Consider the following 23026-nt stretch of genomic DNA (forward strand, 5'->3'; position numbering starts at 1 on the left):
TCAAATAAAATCTTAAAAAAAAAAAAATTAAAATGTCCATATGCCCCGCAATTACTTCTCTAACCCAGTCTTCTCTCCCCAAGTCAAGATCTATAACCAGCTAACAAGTCAACCTCTCCATCCAGGTGTCTAAGAGTCCCAAGGGCACCCATCCTAGAGGAGCCACCCCCCAAAACCTGCTCCTCCATCCGTCTCCTTCCCCTTCACAGCAGTGGCAACTCCAGCCTTCCAAGGGCTCACAATCCTCAACTGTTTTCTCACCCAACCAGCAAATGTGGTCACTTTCAAAATGATCCACAACGCAACCACTTCCCCCACCTTTACCATGGGGGCTGCCTTTGTCCAAATCCCCTCTCCCCTGGTCTGAGGCAAGATCAGAACACAGACGCTTATATCCGAGGGCTTTTCAAAGCTTTTGGGAAGTGGATGGGTTATTAGTCAATACGTTCCAAATAAAGTCGCTGCCTCCCAGGCCAACTTCCCTCTCCCCGGCAGAACCACAGGCTCTGTGAGGTTGGCACCCTCTGCGTCCACCACCGCGTTGAGCTCAAGGCAGGGCGGCCCAAAGCCTGGCAATTTTGGTGAGACTGTGAATCTGTCTCTGGGTTTAAGATACACCAGTGCTCTGACCCCTTTGATCCTTGGTTATAAAATGGGGGCAAGGGAAGAAATGTTTTATTATTGGGAAGGAATGTATGTCCCAGAGACGTCGGAGGCCCTCAAATCCTGAAAGCTTCCGGGAGCCTCCCCCCGTTGCCCTCACACCCAGGCAGGACGGTCTCACGGGACACCAGCCCTGCTCACGCCCTGGTCTCAGACCTCCAGTCTCCAGGCCTGCGAGGCAGTTAGTTTCTGTTGGGCTGCTCAGTGTGCGATGCGTGGTGACAGCAGCCCGCGCGGACTGATGCCAAGACCCACGTCTGCTCTGCGGCGCTTCCGGCAACTCCCACGTGCCCTCCCTGTGTTCAGAACCTCTTTGCTTATGCTGTCTATAGGGGGTCCTGTTGTGAGTGTGGGGGCAGCGTCCCAATCCATGGCAGGCCACCCATCAGGACTGTGTGAAATCAATGCCACCATCTGGCTTCACATCATTTCTTAGAAGAAACGAATAACACGCAAAGGACAAGACAGAATAGAAAACAGAACAGAAAAGACACAAATACTTTCAGAGCATGCCCAGCATGGTAAGTTCTGTGAAACTGGCTTCAGTCATATGCTACAGGATGTGTGCACCGGTGACAGCATAAAATGTACATTCTGCGGCGAATTTGGAAGGAAACATTTGAAAGACCCGATATGGGGCCTCCACTAATCCTTCTTGGCTCCTGAGGTCTGTTAAATGAGGACTCGGGGTGCTTTAGTGGCTCTGCCCCCCAGGGCTCCTGGGGAAGAGCCAGGCAGGCACACTCTGGCGCACCGGCTGCCTGGGACCAACGCGAGAGCCCCACGGAGGCCCAGCTGGGACCACTCACTTGCCGAGGAAGCACTTGGGGACGGTGCTCAGTTTTCTCCGACGGTCCTTGATCAAGTTCACCTTCTTGTTCATCATCATGTGGTAAAGCTTCTCTCCCTTCTCCGCAATCATGACGTAGGCGTCCCGCTCCATGCCCAGCTTCAGGCCTACGGAGGGAGCACAGTCAGCACCCAGGCAAGCATCAGCCCTGGGGAGCAGAGGGGGGCAGGCCCGCAGTTCCTGGAAGCCCCCACCGGGGTCACGTACAGAGCCCTCATAGAGTGCCAGCGCCTGCTCCAGGCACCTGCCAGTGACTCCCTGCACAACCTTGTAGGAGCGGCTGGTTCCCCCATTTCACAGATGGCAAAGCCGAGGCCCAGAGAGGTTAAGTTCCAGGGTAACAGGTAGTCAAGCTCATTCAACCCTTCAACGTGAGCGTGGGTTTCCAAATTCAGAGGTTATCAAGAGAGCCTACTGAGTTCTTCCTTCCAACCAGGGATAAAAATTTGCCCATTTCTTTAGACAACATACAGAGAACCCTGACTCGATTCCTGGCTACGTTTTCTGCTTGGACCCTGTCCGCTCCTGACAACAGCAATGACAAATAACAAGAGAAAATGCTGGAAGCACCTACTATGTGCCCCTTAATCCTCAAGAAACCTGTGGAACCCCCTTCACAAATAAAGAAATGGAGGCCCAGAGGAATGAAGCTCTCTAAGTTCACCCAACTAGAAGTGGCAGAACCAGGATTTCAACCCAGAAAGTTTGGCTCCACATCTGTGCTCATGATCCACGCACCACCCCCTGGAAACCCAGCCCTGAGGTCACAGTTTGGACAACACCCGATTCTAAGGACGGAGGCCCACTGAGGCCACACCTTCCTTGTGACCACATATACCCCACGTGGACCACAGGCCCCCATTCTAACCACAGAGACACGGATCAGCCACACCCAGGCCAGTCCACACCCCTGAACCCCACCCCCCATCCTGGGCACACACCCAGCCCCGACCAGTTTCAGAGCTCACAAGCTTGCCGACCAGGGGCCAGTTTCAGTAGCTTGGCTTAAAGCCACCTGCATCATTTTTCATACAAAATTTAAAATCAAGAAATATCACCTGAAAACTTAAAATCTAGCTTCTCTAGGGAAAAGGAAAAACAAGGGATCCAGCCCTGGGGAGCCCATAGTCCTGAGAGATGGCGGTGACTTGCTCACGGATGGACGTGGCGGGGAAAGGGAAGTGGGCAGATTTGGCGGAAGTCAAGGGACTCCATATACTGGGTCTGGGGAGTGGGCAGAAATCAGGGATGGGACCAAGAGTCGCAAACTGAGGCATCAGGCAAAGGGAGGAACAAGGTACTAAGATGGGGAACCTCCAGCTTTGGGGTGGGGAGATGGTGGAAATTAAGAGTTCTGGTTAGACAGGGAAAGTGTGAGGGTCCTATGACACACCCAAGTAGAAGGCTGCAGATACAGAAATAACTGTGCCTCTGTTTCCTCCTTTGCAAAGGTGGGGGTGGGGTAGGCAGGGTTTTTAGGATCACATGTCAAATTTACCAAGCACGGTCAAATCCAAACTGCATTTAGCACCATTACAACACTGTGCAGTAGGAACTTTTATCCCCATTTATCAGATGGCATCACTGAGATCTGGGAAACTGAAGTAATTTACCCCCAGACATAGCACATATCCCTTTTCCCAGACCTCTGCACAACAACCCAGGTCCCTACCATACCCAGCCCCGCACGACTTACGCAAGGGCCTCCGGGGAGCCTGGGCCCAGAGAGATCTGGGACCACAGTTAGTAAGCAACCCCCAAGGAGCCTCCTCCCAGAGGCAGACTCCGAGCCTTAAGCACAAAGAAGCCCAGCTGAAGGTAACAGACCGGTGGGGGAGAGAGAGGCAGGGAGGGAATGTCTCAGCTACCAGCCCACAAGGGTGAAGGGTACCAAGAACCAAGGTGACCAACCATATGACCCCTGACCCTTGGGCAAGTCCCTTCCACTGGGTCTCAGTCACCCCATCTATTAAATGGGCACTACCAGATGCCCTCAGGTGACCCAAGATACCACCAAGTTCTAAGTCCCAAAGCTCTCTGCCCCTTCAGTGACCCGCGTCCTGTAGCCTAGGCCCCTTCCCTGGACACAGTCCTCCCTCGGCAGAAGTGACCAGCCTAGCGGAAGCCATACACACCCCAGGATCCCAGGACAGCCCCCCAGAGCTGGAGGCCCAGGAGAGGGCGTACTCACTCTCGCGCTGCTCCCGCTCACGGATGATGGCGTCCAGCCACTTCTGCTTCTCCTCCGCGGTCTTGGCCATGCAGACGAACCACTTGTTTTTGGCCGTGTTGTGTATCTTCCAGCCGTTGGTGACAGTGTAGCCATTGCTGTGGTAATCCGCTGGCAGGGGCAGAAGGCAAAGGTGGGTCAGCCCAGACTCAGCCTACAACTCTGAACATTCCCCACTACTCGCTTGAAAGTAAGGTCATGGGATCAGCACATCTCACTCCAGAAAAACAGGGGGCAGGGCCATCAGCAGGATCAGGGTCTGAGAGCTGAACTCGCAACTCTTCAAACACTCACTCCCTCTCCTCTCTATTCTCTGTGAAGAACAGAAGATCTGCAAACAAAGACACCCCCCGCCCCGCCACACACATACCCACCAATTACAGGGGCTTCAGGACCCCACAGTCTGGGTACAAATGCAGGAGTCCTGGAGCCTGGGAATACATCCCAGCCTCCCTGCCCATCTCATCCGGACATTGGGGCTACTTAAAACCTAGTGCAAGGCCAACAATGCCAAGTTCAGGGCCCTTACACACCACTGGCTGGGATGGGGACTGGCCAACCTCTTTGAAAACGGGCTGTCGTTTTCCAGGAAAGTGGAAGCTGTCCATACCCTAAATCCAAGGAGGGGTCCATAGGTTTTGTGACACTGCCGAAGAAGTCTGTGTCTCAAAACCAGTTAGGAACTTCTGCCCTCGCCAAGCTCAAGGGCACATACACAAAGAGGTTCACACAAGACTGCTCACTGCCTCACCGTTCATAATAGCCAACAGCAGAAATGACCCAAATGTCTATCACCAACGGTAGAATAAGAGCATTACACAGCAGAGGGGACCAATACCCTGCAGACCCCTCCAGGCAGAAGCATAAAGCCAGATGCAAAAGAACACACAGTATCTTACAACCCTTTAAATAGATTCATAAAACAATATCTATGTAACTACATGTATATATTTAGACCCACTTAGTATGCATATAATGATATACCTATTTAAAGAAAGTTTTGAAACAAATTTTCATTAGAATGTTTACTAATGCAGGGGCACTTGGGTGGCTCAGTGGGTTAGGCCTCTGCCTTCAGCTCAGGTCGTGATCTCGGGGTCCTGGAATCGAGCCCCACATCTGGCTCTCTGCTTGGTAGGAGCTTGCTTCCCCTTCTCTGCCTGCCTCTCTGCCTACTTGTGATCTCTCTGTCAAATAAATAAATAAATCTTAAAAAAAAAAAAAAAGATGTTTACTAATGCATACTTGGGAGAGAAAAATGTTTTTTAAATCAGTGGGTTTTTTTGTTTGTTTGTTGTTGTTTTTTTAAAGATTTTATTTATTTATTTATTTGACAGAGAGAAATCACAAGTAGATGGAGAGGCAGGCAGAGAGAGAGAAAGGGAAGCAGGCTCTCCGCTGAGCAGAGAGCCCGATGCGGGACTCGATCCCAGGACTCTGAGATCATGACCTGAGCAGAAGGCAGCGGCTTAACCCACTGAGCCACCCAGGCGCCGGAGAAAAATGTTTTTTAAAAAAAGGCAAGAAAATGGTCATCATACAATTTGGACAGTTACTTTGGGGGGCAAGAGGTGCTGTGGCCAAAGAGGGGTCTATGAGGAGCTCTCGGGGTGCACGCAGCGTTCTACTTACTGACTTAATTGAATGATGACAACCAAGGTGTTCACTCGATGTGCATATGTTTTAGATACTTCTCTTAGGGAGGTTACATTTCAAATAAAAGAAAAAACCAAGAGGCATCTGGATGGCTCAGTCAGTTAAACACCAGACTCTAGATTTCCGCTCAGGTTATGATTTCAGGGTCATGAGATCAAGCCCCACAAGGGGCTCCAAGCCCAGCACGTAAGCCTGTTACGATTGTCTCTCTCCCTGTGCCCCTCCCAACCGCTAAAAAAGAAAAGAAGAGAAAAGAAAAAACTGAAACAGAGACTGTGCCACGGAGCAGGTGGGGCGGGGGTCAGGTGGGCCTTGGGGCAAGGGCCTACCTGTCCCGTCTTCCACATTCTCCACCTCCATGACCTCAGTGTTGATTCGACCCCTGAAGATGTAGAGGGAGCCATTGATGGACTTGGTCCTCTTGGTGGATTTCTTGCTCCCGGTGACCCTGAAAGACAGGGGCGCATCAACAACCCCTATGTCTCACCTAACAGGGCTCGGAAGAGCAAAGGCAAGCAGAGCAGTAATCTGGAAGGGCGCCCGGAGATGGCAGGAGCGTGGGTTTTCTGCTGGTGGCTGGGTGACTTCAACAAGTCTCTTCCCCATTCCAAGGTACAGTTCCTCCATTTGGAAAATAGGCCTTGCTGACCTCACAGAGCCACAGCTAACAGTTAACTTTGATGAGAAACTAACCAGAAGCAGCAGAAGTTCATTCCTCTTGGCGATAAGGTCGGTAGGGGCTCTCAGAGTGTCTAACAGAGGGTACCGACTCAAATCAGACCAGAGAAGAAGCGTGCCCGAAGTAGGCAGTCCACGCAACCATCCACATCCCCCTGCCCACCACTCATGCCCTCACCCAGGTCAATCAGCCACTCGCTCAGTCACTCAACAAACATCTGACCAGTCCTTCCTATGGAGAGGATGCCAAGTTGGGGCCAAGAGGAGTCACGCAACCACGCATTCAACAAGTACTTCCAAGAACACCCACTGAGTGCCAGGCACTGTGCTAGGTGCTGGGTCTGCAACGGTGAACAAAACCAGTCTCTGAGAACTCATTGTCCAATACGAGGGGGGAGGCAGCACAGAGACAGATGCTACGCAGAGAAGTCAAAGCCAAGTTACGTCAGGATTGCTAAATGTGTGGTTAAAATAAAGCAAAGAATGAAGTCTGAGGGCTTGAAGGCCACTCTGGGGTAGGTGCAGGCCCCTCTGCTCCTCCAAGTGGGTCATGTTCTCAGATCTGTTTGCCTGACGTGCACCTGTCACTGAAATTGGGCAAACTGTGTATTGTATGTGAGGACATACGAATGTTGGAAAGAGAGCTGTCTCTGAAAATTAAGTGACTATTCTGGAAAGACCTGATAAAGGTAAGTTGCTTTTGTGTTCAGAGTGAATTTATTCTTGGGTGCCTGGGTGGCTCAGTCGGTTAAGCGTCTGCCTTCTGCTCAGGTTCCTGGGATCAAGTTCCACATGGGGCCCCAAGGTCCGCTTCTCCCTCTGCCTCTGCCTCTCTCTCTCTCTCTCTCTGCCTCTCATGAATAAATAAATAGAATCTTTTTTTTAAAAAAGATTTTAAAAAAAGGGTGAACTTATCCTCAAAGAAGATACCTCAAGCTCTTGATGAAAAGAATGTTGTAAAAAGGGACGCCTGGGTGGCTCAGTTGGTTAAGCAGCTGCCTTCGGCTCGGGTCATGATCCCGGCGTCCTGGGATGGAGCCCCACATCGGGCTCCTTGCTCTGCGGGGAGCCTGCTTCTCCCTCTGACTCTGCCTTCCACTCTGTCTGCCTGTGCTCACTCTCATTCTCTCTCTCTGACAAATAAATAAATAAAATCTTTTAAAAAAAAAAAAAAGAATGTTGTAAAAATGCAATATATATGCTTTTAATTAAAATATTGAAAGTTTGTAAAAACAACTGTAATAAAGCAAGACGATGGTTGGGGGGGTGGGGACATGATTTTAACTGGGAGAGTTGGTCAAGGGAGGCCTCCCTGAAGAGGTGGCTTTGGAGCAAAGACCCTGGAAAGGTGAGGGAGGAACCTAGGAGGGTTTCTGAGGAGGAACATTCCAGGCAGAGGACACGAGCCCCATGCCATGCTGCAAGGAGCCACGAGCTGGCTGCGGCTGAAGGTGAGTGGGCGAGGGCGAGTGTGGGCAAGGGGTCAGAGAGGCCACCCGGGCCAGATCCTACGGGATCCTGTGCACCGTGGTAAAGATGGACTCCTCCTGCCCGTGTGAGGTGGGGGCCGCAGAGAGTCTGAGCAGCGCAAGAACACGATCTGATCTAGGTTATAAAGGACTCCCTGTGGCGGAGAAGGGACTGCAGGCAGAGCCAGCAGAAAGTAGGGGGAACTAGAAGCCACTGAGCAGAGCAATGGTTTGCACCTGCCTGCCCAGACCTACCTACTCGGGTACATGTGTATACAAGCTTCTCTGAACTTTTCATGAAAGTATAAAATCCACACAGGAAAAAAAAATACCCAAAGAAAGATGTGGCTCATTTAACTTTCATAGAGTGAGCACACCTCTACTATCACTATAAACACCCCGAAAGCCCCCCACTGTGTCCCCTTCCCAGTCACTAACCCCTTGCCCTGTCCCTCCCCATCCCCCCCTCAACAGTCACAGCTCTCCTGACCTATGACCCCACAGCTTCGCTCTGCCTGTTTTGTAACTTCACATACATGGAATGACCACGGGTGATGGTGACGGGTATGTCGGTTGCTTCCTGTTTGGCACGGCCGTGACTGTCTTTGCGTGTGTCTTATGAAGAACACATGTGCACATCTCTACAGGGGATCGACCTAGGGGCTGAACTGCTGAGTTACAAGGGATGCACGTGATTGCCTTTCCCGGAGAATGCCAAGATGTTTCCCAAAGGAGTTGCACCATTTCTCCCTGTCCCTGGTAGAGTAGCAACGTTCCAGTGGCTCCCCATCCTCTGTAGCTAATTTCCGTGTTGGCCATTCAGGTGGGCACAGAGTAGTGGCTCATTAAACATTCCATTTGCATGTCCCTGATGAGTAATGAGGCTGAGCACCTTTTCATGTTTACTGGCCATTTAGTCCTGTGGGCCATGGGCTTTTGTGAAAGGACTGCCCCTAGAGCATTTTTCTGTTGGGTTATCTTTTTCTTAATGTTTTCTAGCAAGAGTTAGCAAATGTTTTCTGAAGAGGGCCACATAGAGAGTAAACATTTTCAGTTTGGGGGGCTCCGTGTCTCTGTGTCAACTACTCTACTCTGCCCTTAATGCAGGAAAGCATCCACGGACAACACCAAAACAAATGGGCATGCCGTGTACCAATAAATCTTTATTTATAAAAAGGGACAGAGTGCCAAATTTGGCTTCTAGAACTTCTTGATCCATTCTGGATGTGAATCCCCTGTCAGTTATATGGATCGCAAAGATCCCTAATCCTTAGCTGACTTTTTACTCTTGTCACAGTATCTTTTGATGAGCAATTCTCAATTTTAACATAATCTGATGAATCCATTTTTCCTTTAGAATGGCACTTTTTGTCCTACTTAAGAAATCTTTGCTTACCGCCAGATTGTGAAGATAGTCTCCTATGCCTTCTCCTAGAAACCTGATGGCTTTACCCCACACATTTAAATCTATGATCCATCTGAAGTTGGCTTTTTATGCATTGTATGAACTGATAGTCAAGACTCATTTTCCCCCATGGGATACCAAATGAACCAAGCATCATTTATTGAACTGCATTGGCACCTCTGTTGAAATTCAAATGATCACTTTCATGGGGGTCTACTGCTGAACTAGTTCTTCTAGTCCACTAAACTCTCTGGTTTGGCACCAATATGACGTTGTCTTAATCACTTCGGCTGCGAGTAAGCCGGGCTTCCAGAAGCACGAGGTCCCCAGCTTTGCCCTTTTTCAAAACGGTGGAGGCCATGTTCATGTTTCCAGGTAAATTTTACAACCACTGACACATACATACACGAAAACTCCCTCCTGGAGTTCTTATTGGAATGACACTGAAGTTCTGGCCAAAGTTTGGGGACAGAATGGAAAGGACTTGCTGAAGAAGTGGGTGTGGGGTGAGGCAGGTCAGCATCAAGGTCAACCAAAGTGCCCTTTACTCCGAATGAGGAAGACTCAGAGGAGAATGTCTGGGACAGGAGCTGTGAGGAAAATGAGGAGTCTAGCTTGAGGCCCGACTGAAGTTTGAGTGGGGTGCGAGAGCCCCCAGAGGAAGACAGAGAGGGGCAATTCTTCTCCTTTCCACACATGTGCCAGGCCTTATTCTAACCAATTTCCATGTTGTATCATACTTCATCTATAAGAACTATCCTTTTGGATAGGGACTACTTTTATCCCCATTGAACAGACAGGAAAACAAAGACACAAAAAGCTGATAGAACTTGCCCAAGGCCGCTTGGCCAGTGAGTGGCAGGGTCTCAGTGTCCCTAAGTACTGTGACCTCTAAGACACAAACAAGCACTCGAGGTATTAGAGACAGAGCTTGTCGTGGGTTCTTTTCTTGGGGGGCCTCGGTTTCCCATTCCAAAGAGTGGGGAGGTGGGCTACTAGAACACTCCTTCCGCTTCTGATATCCAAGGAGCCTCTACTTTCAAATTGGGCCAGAAACACTCTGAGTCAGAGACCTTCCCTGACCCGTGTGCCGGATGGGTGGTGCCCCGCGTGACCCAGGCAAAGACAAACCAGTCGGCAGACACCTAGCAGTGATAGGCATTTCCTGTGACCACATCAGTCAGGCCAGCAGCCCCATCCACCCTTGCCCAATCCCTCTGGGATGTCCCGTCTTGGAACCCGGCCCCCTGGCTCCCCATCCCGAGACGAGAACACTGGCCACCAGCCACGTTCCCTCAGGAGACAGATGTGCCCTTTCCCTCCAGCTGGCCTGGCTCACGCACAGAACTGGCGTGGAGAACGGCCTTCAAAGAGCTCACGGCAGCCCCAGGGCCAGCCCCAGAAGGCCCACATGGAATCCCGCAGCGGCAGCATCCCCCGCCGCTACTGCTCCAACAGGTGCGACCAGACTGACGGAGGAAGGGCCAGCGGCCGACAGATGAGCAAAGCCAGCCGGAGCTGGAGCCGCTCACACATGCCTGAAGGGACATTCTGTTTTCTACAGCCCCTGGTGTTCTGAGAAAAGTGCCTGCTTCAGACAGCTCCGGGCGGCTGGCAGTGGGGGGCAGAGGACTCCCAGGATGTGCCCAGCGAGAACAGGCAGGGAGCAAGGAGGAAGGAAAAATGGGATGTTCGTGGGAAGGGGGGCGGCTAGAGGGGACACGGGACAGACGCAGAGAGACCTAACAGAATGGGCAGGAATAAAGCATCAAATAAGGAAGACGGGAGAAGAAGGAGGCCAAGGCCTTCAACCAGAAGGACCAAACCCAGAACAGGGAAGAAGGGCAGAGGCGGGAAGGGGCCCGTGGCTGAAGCGCCTACTGCGTGCCTGGGACTGCACCAGTGCGTGAACAGGAACCCAACACGGATGGAGGCAGGTTAGCAGCAAGGGGATAGCAGCTAACCCTGACTTTGTGAGCTTTAACTACGTACCGGCCACGCCTAACACCTCTGCTCCCCACAGTCGCTCTGAGAGGCATGTGATCACCTGATTCTGCACAGAAGGGAACGGAGGAAAGCAAGGCAAAGTCAGCGCTAGAGAAGTGCGACCAGGGATTGAACTGTAAGGAGCTTGGCTATTCATCAAACTCTACAGTCAGAAGGGGTTTATCATCCCTCTTCTACAGAAGAGAAAACTGAGGCTCAGAGAGGTCAGGCTGGAAGAGAAAGAAAAGCTCCCCCCAGACACGCAAGGAACGCCATCATTCATCCCGTGAAAAGGTTCCTCACGACAACCTGAAGAGGCTAGCAGAAACAGATAAGGAAAAGGAGGCTCAGGGACAGTACGTGACGTGCCAGGAGCCCAGAGGAAGGTGGAGGCAATGCTGACAGTAGGCTCCAGGGTCTGGACCTCCCCTCAGCCTTAGCTTTTCCTAGATAAAGGAGTAAAGATGTCTCTGGAAAGTCACTGTTTCAGCCCTAAAATAAAGTAACAGGAAAGAAGATTCAAAAGGGCTTCTTCAGAAAACTGAAAAGACAGGGATCTCTCAGTCCACTACCCACCCAGCCACACCAGCCAGTGAGCCATCCAGCCAGCCACCCAGCCAGCCACTCGTTCCGTTCCCCTACGCCTCTGTCTCCCAAGTCTCCCTCTCTCCAACCATCCCCCCACCAATCCACCCACGTGGTCATTCAATACCCAACCCTCCATCCCAGAATCCAATCACCCCAACAACCACCAATCAACCAACCATCTATCCATCCATCCACCCAACTGATCTTCTATCTACTATTTTATGACCATTTTACGACCATCCCTCCCCCAACCCATTCATTTAAATATCATACATGAAGGCCCCAACTCACCATTACATCTGAACACACCTCTGCCAGCTCATCGCATCTTCATCTACTTCTCCAACTACCAAACACTCAGACATTCACCCAATTTTCTGTCCATGCCTCCAACCAGCCGTCTCCTACACCCCCAACCACCCACCCACTTGCTCCTTCATCTACTCACTCGTCCTTCTGCAAATCGGTTCACATATCCATCCATAATCGTCCCCGCCCCTTTCCATCCACCATCCACTCACCCTCCGAGCCCTGCCGATGCACCCATGCCTCCTCCCATCTGCCCACACATCCCAACATACACACTCACAGTCAGGCACGTGTCTGTACGTGTCTACCACCCGCCCACCTATCCATCCACTTCCTTGACTCTACAAACTAGGAAGTTCCAGGGAAAAATACAAAGGTGACAAAGATACTATCCTTTCCCCCAAAAAGCTTAACATGAGAGAGCCCTGTGCCCTTCAGTCCCCCACCTTTGGATCCCAGAATCAGAGGATGTTAGTGTCACAAAGAATCCCCAAATTCTATGACTATCTAGATCCACACTGTCCAATACAGCCGCTGTGGCTGCTGAGAACTTAAGACGGGGCTAGGATGACGTGAGATGTGCTGAAAGTGTAAGATAGGCACCAGATTTTGAAAACTTCGCGTACAAAGAAAATGCAAAATACCTTCCTAATGATTTTCAAAAATCGACTGTACATTGGTTGTTGACATTAAATAACATTTACAGATACACTGGAAAAAATAAAATACATTATTGAAATTAATGTTGACTGTTTCTTTTTGATTTTTTTTAATGTGGCTGCTAGAAAATGTTAAATAACACGTGAGGCTCGCATTATATTTCTATTAGGCAGTGCTGATCCCCTGAACCCCTCAACTCAGACGAGAAAAGGGAGGCCAAGAGAGGGAAGTGACAAGCCTAAGGTGTCACTGTAAGAGACAGTCAAGGTCCTGCGGAATCCCTGCCTCCAGGCCCACCTGGGCAGCCCCAGCCCCAGCAACTCACCTGGATTTCCGCTTGCAGTAGACAAGGAGGTTGTCAAAGAGGAAGAAGGCCCTCTCCTGGATGTTGCCCGCGGAGATTTTTAACAAAGTCCCTTGCAGGAGGAGCTGGGTGCAGATGTCTGTGAGGTTGGAGCCCTGGGAGAGTGACAAGGGGAGAGGGAATGAGTTGGCAAATCCAGGAGAGCACTCGGAGATATTCCCTTCCTTCCCAGACACAGAACCTACCACTGCCTCACTTGCTCCCCAAAACCTAAACGCGCCACTGCAGGAAATCTGTCAGCAGACAGAAAAATCCCAACAATCTCATCAGTGGCTTCTGCCCACGGAGCACGCCGGAACCATGCCGGGAGGAGCACAAGAGGAAGCCCATGTCATAGAAGAGAAAGCTGGGCTCGGGGAGGGGAAATGACCCACCCAGCCCAAGCTGGCATCCGGTTTTATTTTGGTTCGGTTCTTGCTTGGGATTTAGGGTTTTTCATGTTTGTTTTGTTTTTGCCTACCCTTCCTCATTTATGTCTTGACTTGTGAAGGTATCACCACTACTAGAATGCCATTTCCATAAGCACAGGAAGCGTTATGGAGCATGATCAAGCATTTGCCACGGTCTCCCCAGCCCCTGTCACCCTCTAGGGGCACACAGCAGGTGCTCGGTAAATGCCTGTAGAGCAGGAGATAAACACAGTGTGCACACCATCAGGGCAGGATTCTTGGAGCAGCTCCTCTAGCTACAGCCATGAACACAGATGGAAACAGTTCTCAAACTCCAGGGGGCCATCCGTGCTAAGTGACGGGGGTGGCCAGGATGCTTGCCAGCCGTGGAGTTATCTGAACCTCGGTGATGTTCCCACTGAGGGGGTCAGGAAAGGCTCCAGGGGGACCCGACCGTACAGGTCTGTCTGGAGCTCAAGGAGGACCAAGGTGGGGCGCAGAGCTCTCCAAGTGCTACAGGAGAGGAGGCTGGAAACACACCGAGGAGGGCCCTGGATGCCAGCAGGGCAGGCTCCTCCCCTGTGGCGGGAGCAGAGTTCGGCTGGCTCTCAGCCGTCCAACCAGAGACTCCATTTCCCAGCATCCCTTGTGCCCGTGTGGTCACGTGATTGACACATGGCCCATGCGCCCCATTTCTACACTTTATTTCCTTGAAAGAAAACAGTTTCCTCTCCTCTCTCTCCCTTCCCTCTTGTCACAGGCTGGACGCCAGCTGGAGTGGTGGCATACATTGTAGCAGACAGTGGAGCAAGAAGCTGGAAGGAACCTGGGGCTGGAGGGAGCCGTCACGCCCTCCCCGCCAGCCTGTTCTGCTACTGAGAAATCAACTTCTCCCTCATTTATGCCATCCTCTCTCTTTTTAGCAGCCAACGATGTAATCGAAGCCACACATCAGGATTAGCACCGAGCCCAGCAACAGGCGGACAATGGAGTACCTCTGACACTTAGGTCCCAGGGACACTACACAAAAGAGGGGTTCAGGGAAGCTCGTTTGACCTGCAGATGACAGAGGAGGAAGAATGACACGTGAAATGAACTTGAGAGAGGGAGGGAGAAGTGTGCACAAAGTCTCCTTCCCCAAACATGAGACACCCAGAACCAAAGAGGAGTTCATACCCCAATGACGGATGCTGACTCAGTTATTTCTGAGACCCAGGAAGGGGAACTGGTTCTAGAAATGCAGAAATCGGGCTTTCTGCTAACTGCCCACTGCAGTCTCCCCTGTTTCAGGCTGTGTCCCCTGAATACAGCAAACTCATTACCCAAAAATGCCAGAGATGCCTCTGGGGCCCAGCTGGGGTCCTGGGAAACCCGCTCTTTGTGGTCAAGGGCTAGCAGCCTCGGGCAGGAGCGTGCGTCCGTTAACAGAAATCACAGCATAGATGCCCATATGCTGCGGCTAGGGACCAGACTCCACACACAGCCACCAGCCAGGGAGTGAGCCCGCTGCACCAGGGCTCAGGGCTCTTGTGACAAGGAGCCCCATGGACCCCCAGTATCTTCGCCAGCAGGGTGAGCGTGACTCTTGGGGTGATGAGGCTCTAACCATGGCCCATGGGCCCGGCTCGGGGCAGAAGCCATTCAGCAGCGCCTAGAGGCCGCCTGCTTCCCCACCTGGTTCCCTCACCTCACTCATGCCTACCGCTCCAGTCTGCTAGCCTCCAAAGGGGAACTTTAGCCACTTATACGTGGATCTGGCACCTGGCCTGGCTGCAGGGCCCCAAACCCTGACGTCACGTTGGACTACACCTGACCTGTCAATGTCCAGGGACCACAGAGATCAGCGAACCCAGCCTGGGAAGCTGCCCCTCCAGCCTTAGCCAAAGACCACCGAGCAAATACACGTGAACTGCCAAGGACATGGCATGGGGATGTCCCGTCCGCCCCAGCCCTGCTGAGAAGCCCGGCTGGCTCGGTCTCCCTAGAATCCTTGAACCTGGGTCCGGGGTAATCTAGGATCAGACACACAGGGAAGAGGCTGAGCACCACGGTGTCCGCCAGCCAGGGCTAGAGACTTGCGGACAGCGCAGACTCCCTCGAACTGGAGCATTAACATGGAGAGGGGACAGGAAAAGCTCACCACATGCCCCCATGGTTCTAAGTATTTTACACCAATCCAGTTCATCCTTACAACGGCTCTCATTTTACAGACAAAGAAACTGAAGCACAGAGCAGAGAAGTGACTTGTTCAAGGTCACACAGCTGGTCAGTGAGCGAGCTGGGATGTGAACCCAGACAGGATGGCGTCCCTCTCCCACCCGGGGGGCAGGGAAGAGATGGCTGCCCCTTAGAAAGTAACCTGACAGGGACGCCTGGGTGACTCGGTTAAGCTGCTGCCTTCAGCTCAGGTCATGATCCCAGCGTCCTGGGATCAAGTCCCACATCGGGCTCCTTGCTCGGCAGGGAGCCTGCTTCTCCCTCTGCCTCTGCCTGCCATTCTGTCTGCCTGTGCTCTCTCTCTCTCTCTCTCTCTGATAAATAAGTAAAATCTTTAAAAAATATATATTAAAAAAAAAAATAAAAGAAGAAGGTAACCTGACAACCTGAAGGGCTTTTTAATGAGACGACTGGTCTAGAGCAGGGGTCTCCAAAAGGGAGAGACCACAGCCCCCTGGAGCACAAGGCATCCCAGGAAGGGTGGAAGGGCCTATGACAACTTCTCTCTCTCTCTCTCTCTCTCTCTCTCTCTCTTTTTTTAATAACAATTTTATGCTTCCTCGCTCCTGTTTCCTTCTGTCCCCTCGTGGGTGTGGGCAACTGACGATCTCTCAAACCAGCATTTCCAGAGCCAGTGAGACGAGTATGTCCCATTTCGTTCTTATTAAGAACATGTTTTTTTTTTTTTATTACTGTGAGTTTCACACAGAAGTCTGTGGAGCTTGCTTCCTGAGTGTCCCTCTGCAGGAGGGTCAGCCCACACTGGGCATGAGCTGTAGCTAAAGCTGCATGATGCTTTTTCATCTTAAAAAAAAAAAGTAAGAGTGAAACCCTGCTCTGCGGCCACAGCTCCTCTCGGAGTTTATAGAGCATTTACTCCAAGCCAGGGAGGCAGCCTGTTTCCGAGCGCTGAGTATGCGTTCCCTCCCGAATCCTCAAGGGACCCAAGAAGGAGGGCTGACTTCCCCAGACTTTTCAGATGGGGAAACTGAGGATGAAGAACCCCTCCCCGCAAAGGGAGCTGGCTCGTTCACTCACTTCCGAGGTATTGAGGTATTGCGACATCCTGCTATTTCCTCCCCCTCGATAAAGTGGATTTATGGCCCCACTTATCTGGTTTTAAGTAAACCAGTCTCCCAACTAAAAAGAACAAGCAAGCGGCTTAGGAAGGATGGGGGCGGGGGAGGAGGCAGCAATCAGAGATCAGACTCCTGATGCAAGCCCAAGCCCACAGGCACTAAGCAGCCAAGGAAGAGACCCTCCCTCCTCCCACAATGAGTCCCTTGCCAGCCATATTCCAAGAGCTAGAGATGGCACCATCTAAACAGACCGGCGAGAGGTCAGATGGCAAGATCAGTAATTACCAGGAAGATTATCAGAAGCAAGGATCTGTAACCACCGCCATTCACCACAAACTACATGCAACTCACACTGTCCCCCAAGGTTGTAACTACAGAACAGGAGACACTACAAGTAGCTTCACTGTCACCCAGGATTGTTTCCAGCTATGACACATTATTTTTACAACTCGCCTTAAGGATCAAACTGCATTTAAAAACCTTTCTCCAGGGGCACCTGGCTGGCTCAGAGGAGTGTGTGACTCTTGATCTCGGGGCTGTGAGTTCAAGCTCCACACGGGGAGTAGAGATGACTTCAATAAATACACTTTCAGAAGAAAACTTTCTACTGCAGAGAAAACCATTTTACTTTTTCCAACAAGCATTCATACTCCAGTTTTCACTTTATCCTCAGAATGACACCAGGACAGGGGCACCTGGGTGGCTCCGTCGGTGAAGCGTCTGCTTTCGGCTCACGTCATGATCTCAGGATCCTGGGATAGAGTCCCACATGGGGCTCCTTGCTCAGCAGAGAGCCTACTTCTCCCTCTGCCGCTCCCCCTGCTTGTGCATTCTTTCTCTCTCTGACAAATAAATAAAATAAAATCTTAAAAAAAAAAAAAAGAATAGGAGATACCTTCAAGAGATATTATTACTCAGATTAAACAACCAAGGCAAATGGAGGCCAAGAGAGCGGAACAAACTTGCCTGAGGCAGGGCCGACTGTCAGTTACAGGGCTGGACCTCCAGACCAAGTCACTGTGCCTCAGTTTCCTCAGCTGTCCAATGGGGATCATAAGAGCACCCGTCCCTTTGTCCTGGAGACATGTAACAGGGGCTCAATCACTGCCAGCAATTCTTATTCTGGCACAGTGTACCTCCTACAGCACCCAGTACAGTGACCGAAATCAGGGTCACTCTCCAACTGTAGGTTTTTCAGGGTCTAAAAGGGCCCCCCAAAAATCCTTAGTTCTTATTTCCCGAGGCTCTTCCCAGAAGTAAGCATCTAGAAAACACTTCTGCTTCAGCTGCCAAAGGGCTTGCTCAATCCTCTTCTCCACAGGGGCCCATGGGAGAGATTTCTTTCTCAGCTGGTTTCCAGGAAACTCTGTGTCTCCCAGAAGAACTGCTCTGTCTTCCTTTTTTGAAAATAAATATTGAGTAACTTATGTCTCCTGCTCTCCTCACTTTGGCTGCCAGGAAGCTCAAAGCCCAAACAGGCTTAAACACATCCTTCATTCTGTTTGCTCTTTAGGTAAGCATGGCTGAAAGTGGCCATGCGACCCACTGGTCAGTGAGATGAAAGGGGAAGTCTTCAGGGTTTCTGGGTAAGGTTTTCCTCTACTGAGGAGAAGAGCTCCCTCGCATGCCCTGGCCACGCCTCTGTCTCCCGCTATTCTGGAACACAAAGTGATGCCTGGAGCTCCTGCTCTCATGGGACCAGGCGGGGGAGGCCAAGAGGTCCTCAAGAGACAAAGGGGAAGCTCTGACATCCTAGGGCTGACATGAGTCCTGAGACAACACACCCTAACCAACACACCTGACATTCAGCAATTTGCAGTCACAGGAAACAGAAACCAAGCTACATGTATTTTAAGTAGAAAGAAACAAGGGGTTTACTTAATTATCAGATGGTCTAGAAGAGCCCGAAATCCAAACCAGGGCTCCCAGAAAACCACCAACATTGTCTACCTGGCCCACCCCCCCACACAGCCACTGCCTCGGCCCCATCTGGGAAAAGAAAGAGTCACACACACGGGCCCGAGTGGATACGCCAGGAAAACACGACCCAGGCCACATCCAGGCCCGAGGCAGCCGCTGCAGGTCATCTGCAGGTCAGCCGCAGAGCCATCCCCTGCCTGCACGACCCATGCCATCAACAACAAGCAAATGTCCCGTGTCCCTGAACACCCAGGAAGCTGGAGCCCGGCCCCTCTGCTGATGCTACCGCAGAGAGCCAAACACGACCATGCTATGCTCTATATCCACTCCATCGGCCAAATCCCCAGCAGCTGGATCTGATTTTGGTCAATCACATCCCAAACCTGAACTACTGGGGGGACCGAGAAATGCGGCTCTCCATTCCCCAGCTTCGGCAGGACGGGAAGGCCCCGCGGGAAGAGGATGGGTATGTGGCCAGCGCTAACCCACACTACCCGCCTCCCCGCTGCAAGCAGCTCCCCCCGCCCCGGCAACAGCCAGACTCTCAATCTCTGCAGTGAGACGGAGTCACGTTCAGGATTCCGGAACACCGGGAAGAAAAGTGGAAATCCCAAAAGTAGCAAGCGCCAGAAAACCCAAAGGCAGATGATTCAGAGAGTAATCTAGGAGTCTTTCATCTTTGCTTTTGATCTCCCGTTCCAGCTGCACTGACTCTGATATTGATTTTTTTTTATTTATTCAGATTTCCCCATTTCCTTCCACAGATTTGTAGGAAATCTCTGATAATCTAAGAAAGGAGGTTTAAACGCAGGCACCATGAGAAGATTTCAAGAATCCCAGAGCCCCGTAAGCATGATGATAGTAATGTAATATCAACCCCTAGCATTTATTGAGTACCTACTATGTGCCAGGAAGAGAGGAAACAGGAGGTTCAGAGAAGTTAAGACATCTGCCTCGAATCACCCAGCAAGGGAGCATCAGAGCCAGAATTCTGTCCTGGCCCAGACCCATAAGCACTATGGTGGACCTCGGCGCCAAAAGCACTGGGGCCTATGGACACCAGGCAGGTGAGGCAACACGTGAAAGAGAGAGACAGAAGGAACGGGAGGTGCCGGGGACTGAGGAACACCGGAAGCTCTCGTGGCTGTGGTCATGGAAAGTAAGGGCCCAGAGCTACTGATTTTTCTAAAGAAACTTGGAACTCTAGACTTTCATGTGGATTCCACTGCAAAATAACTAAATTTTTTTTTTTTTTTTTTTTTGCAAATGCCCTGGAGGCTGAACCAAACGCACCATGCAGGCTGAAGCCTGGGACCCAGACCGCAGCGCAGAGCTGCAGTCGCGCACGCCCGGGACCCCGCTCCTCCCGCCCCGCCGCACCTCCCAGCCCTCGATGTGAGACTGCAGCTGCTCCAGTGCCTCCAGCTTCTCCATCTGCCGCTTGGTCTCGTTGATGTTGGAGCACACGGTCTTCATGGCCTGCAGGGCGCTCTGGACCGCAGGGTGGTCCGGGTGTTTGCCAGGGGTCCTCTTGGCCAGCTCCTAGGGGACCGGGGAGGACAGGAATGAGAGACGTCCACTCCGAGGGCCCCAGACATGGCATCCAGGTCACCTGGCCCCACACCAGACCTCAGCTCTGCTCTGTATAGACAGGGTGTTCTGGCAGGTGGGGGCGGGGGGGAGCGTCACGGACACAGTCACTCATTCGCTCACTCATTCATTCAGTAAATGTCCCTAAGCACCTTCTTCATGGTGGAGCAGTATTCTAGGGCCTGGAGACAAATCTGTATATGAAACAGAGAAAAATTCCTCACCTGGTGGATATTACACTCTTGTAAAGGAGATGGGCCAAAATAAAAATCAGGTGCACAGTACAATGTCAGACAGTGATAAATACTATGAAAACAAATCAGAGTGACAGACTAGAAGGTTTGGGGAAGGGAGCTGTTCTTTATTTTATTTTATTTTATTTTATTTAAAAGAGCGAGCACAAGCCAGAGGATGGGCAAAGGGAGAAGCAGCCTCCCCACTGAGGAGGAAGTCCAACGTGGTGCTCGATCCCAGGACCCCAAGATCATGACCTAAGCTGAAGGCAGACGCTTCACCCTGAGCCGCCCAGGGGCCCCGGGAGGGGCTCTTTCAAATGGGGAGGTCAAGGGAGGCCTCTTGGAGGAGGTGACATTTAAACAGAGACTCTGGGTAAAGCAGGGGAGGGAGTTCTGCAAAAATGTTGGGGAAGACTGTGCCAGGCAAAGGACCTGATGTGGAAGCGCTGATGGGCTAGAAGGAGGAACAGCAAGGGGACAGTGCGACTGGAGGGGAGTAAATGGAGACAGACGAAAAGGAAGACAGAGACAGGACAGACATCAGGAGGTCAGAGAGGAGGTCACAGATACAGAGCCCAACCAAGTGCAGTCTTTTCATTGGGAGAGCAGGTGTAAAAACACCCAGCTCACAGGGACCAGGACAGACCCTGTTACCTGGCCATTCCCGGTGGGCCCTATTCCATGGCCCTCCACCCCCCTGCCACCTCCCACCCCCGCCACAAGGGCAGGCCTGAACCGTGCTGAAGGCCAGGTTCGTCATCAAAGGCCATCAGCCACACGCTACATGAGAGAGAGAGAGAAAGAGAGAAGAGGGAGACGCTGGCAGGACCTCCAGATGCAGGGAAGATTTTCTAGCCGAATCACTCAACGGACAGCGCCGTGCCGGCAGAGACAGGCCTCCTTAACCATCTGACCTAGACGTGCCCGACGGTTCCAGTATCTTCCCCACCTCTCTGCTCCCTTGAAAATCACAGGCATGGCGCTCTGATGGGTCACACCTGGGTGCCAGGGCTGGCTCTGCCCCTCTGTAGACGAGTGACCTTGGGCCAGTCGCCCTCCATGCTGAAAAGCACTGACAAGGAGGGCCACTGTGAGGAGGAGTAGGGCCACAGGGAGGAGGAGGGCTGCAGGGAGGAGGAGGAGGGGCGGTAGCAGTTACAGCCCACTCGGCCTTTACTCTGTGCTGACGAGGTAGGGTCCGTTATCATCCACTTTAACAGTGACGGAGATTAAGGCAGAAGAGCCCAAGGCCCCCAGAAAGTAAATGGAGGCACGGCTGGATGTGAGCCTGACCGTCTGGTTCTGTTCACGGGCACGGTGAATCCAATCCTCCAGGAAAAGGGCCTCTGCGGTCAACTACAGACCTGGTAAGCACCCGGTCTACGCCAGCCATCCTCAGTCTGTCGTCTGACAACACGTGCTGGCTGGGACAGCCGCCGGGCCACCTGCCAGCGCGTTGTTCAGAGCACTCGGAGCAGAAAACCAACTCTAGCACGTCCCCTCTCCATTCACGTCATTTCTGTCCCCGCCTGAAAACCAACAGCCTCTTTTCTGGAGGACACGTCCTAACGGTCCCACAGACCAGACGTTCTGCGATGTCAGGCCCCTGAGGGTTCACTGAGCACCTGCTATGTTCTGGGGACACAGCAAAGGGGAAGCAAGGAAGGGGGAGACAGAGCCCTCTCTCCAACAAAGGAGGCATTCCCACAGAGAAGGGGAAGGAGAGTGTGACCTGAAGAGTTGAAACAAAACCAGAGGTGAGAGCAGGTGCCCCATCCTGCAGGAGCGTCCGAGGCCACCGCTGCTCTCCACACAGGAAAGAGCCTGAGCTGGCACTGGGTGTCAGAGCAGCTGTGGGCAAGGTGTCAGCGCTCAGCCCGAGAGGCAGGAGGGAGGGTGGGCACTGCGGCCAGGCCACAGTGAGAACGCTGACTTCCTGTGCCTTCACAGCAAGCTGGTGACAATCAATGCCAGATCCCTGGCAGATAAGGAGCTCATTTCATAACAGCAGAGTCAGAGAAGAACTCCAGAGGCATGACCCAAAGTATTCAGTGGAAATGGCAAACCATGTGAAGGGACAAATCTCAACACGAACCCACCCCCGCTCCCCTGGTCCAGCCAGCTGCCACTGGGACCCCTGAAGTCAACTCCCTGGACCCCACCCCTACTCCCCACTCCTAGTCCATTCTCCACACACAGCCAGAGGGATCCTGTCAGAATGAGGTGAGACCCTGTCCCTCCCCTGCTTAGAACGCTCCTGAGGCATTTACAACACTCAGAGAAGACAAACAGCCCACAGTGGCCCACAAGGACCTGCCTAATGTGGCCTCACCACCTCTCTGGCCTCACTCCCCCACTCCCTCAGATCGTCCTCTGGCCACCTCACTGTTCCTCAGATACACTCCTGCCACAGGGCCTTTGCACTGGCCCTTCCCTCTAGCTGGCAGACTCTTCCCCCAGGTATTCGTAGGCCCCCTTCCTCACCTCCTCCAGGTGTTTGCTCAAATGTCACCCTCTTAGTCCCTCATTCTGGCCCTTATCAACCCTCTTGGTCTGAGATATTTTCCCCACAGAACCCTTGCTAGCTCTGCAAGTATATTCATTTCCTATCCATCCCTCTGCTGTTTCCCCCAGCAGAATGCCAGTCCCACAGAGGCAGGGCTCTGGGCCATTTTGTTCACTTTTTATCTCCAGCACCTGGGACCATGCCTTACACATAACAGTTACTCGACAATCC

General features: G+C 52.0%; 1 protein-coding gene across 2 annotated transcripts in view; it reads right to left on the reverse strand.

Moving 5' to 3' along the window:
* PREX1 (phosphatidylinositol-3,4,5-trisphosphate dependent Rac exchange factor 1) overlaps positions 1 to 23026 on the reverse strand; it is a 176719-nt gene that overhangs the window by 57341 nt on the left and 96352 nt on the right. For both annotated transcript variants that reach the window (XM_082744784.1, XM_082744785.1), the window contains 5 exons: positions 19844 to 20005; positions 12820 to 12953; positions 5729 to 5847; positions 3705 to 3854; positions 1473 to 1620 (listed from right to left, as the gene is read on the reverse strand). In XM_082744784.1, the coding sequence (XP_082600910.1) occupies positions 1473 to 1620; positions 3705 to 3854; positions 5729 to 5847; positions 12820 to 12953; positions 19844 to 20005 (713 nt within the window). The remainder of the gene's footprint in view (positions 1 to 1472; positions 1621 to 3704; positions 3855 to 5728; positions 5848 to 12819; positions 12954 to 19843; positions 20006 to 23026) is intronic.

Source organism: Mustela nivalis, assembly GCF_964662115.1.
Source record: "Mustela nivalis genome assembly, chromosome: 8".
Taxonomy (NCBI): Eukaryota; Metazoa; Chordata; class Mammalia; order Carnivora; family Mustelidae; genus Mustela; species Mustela nivalis.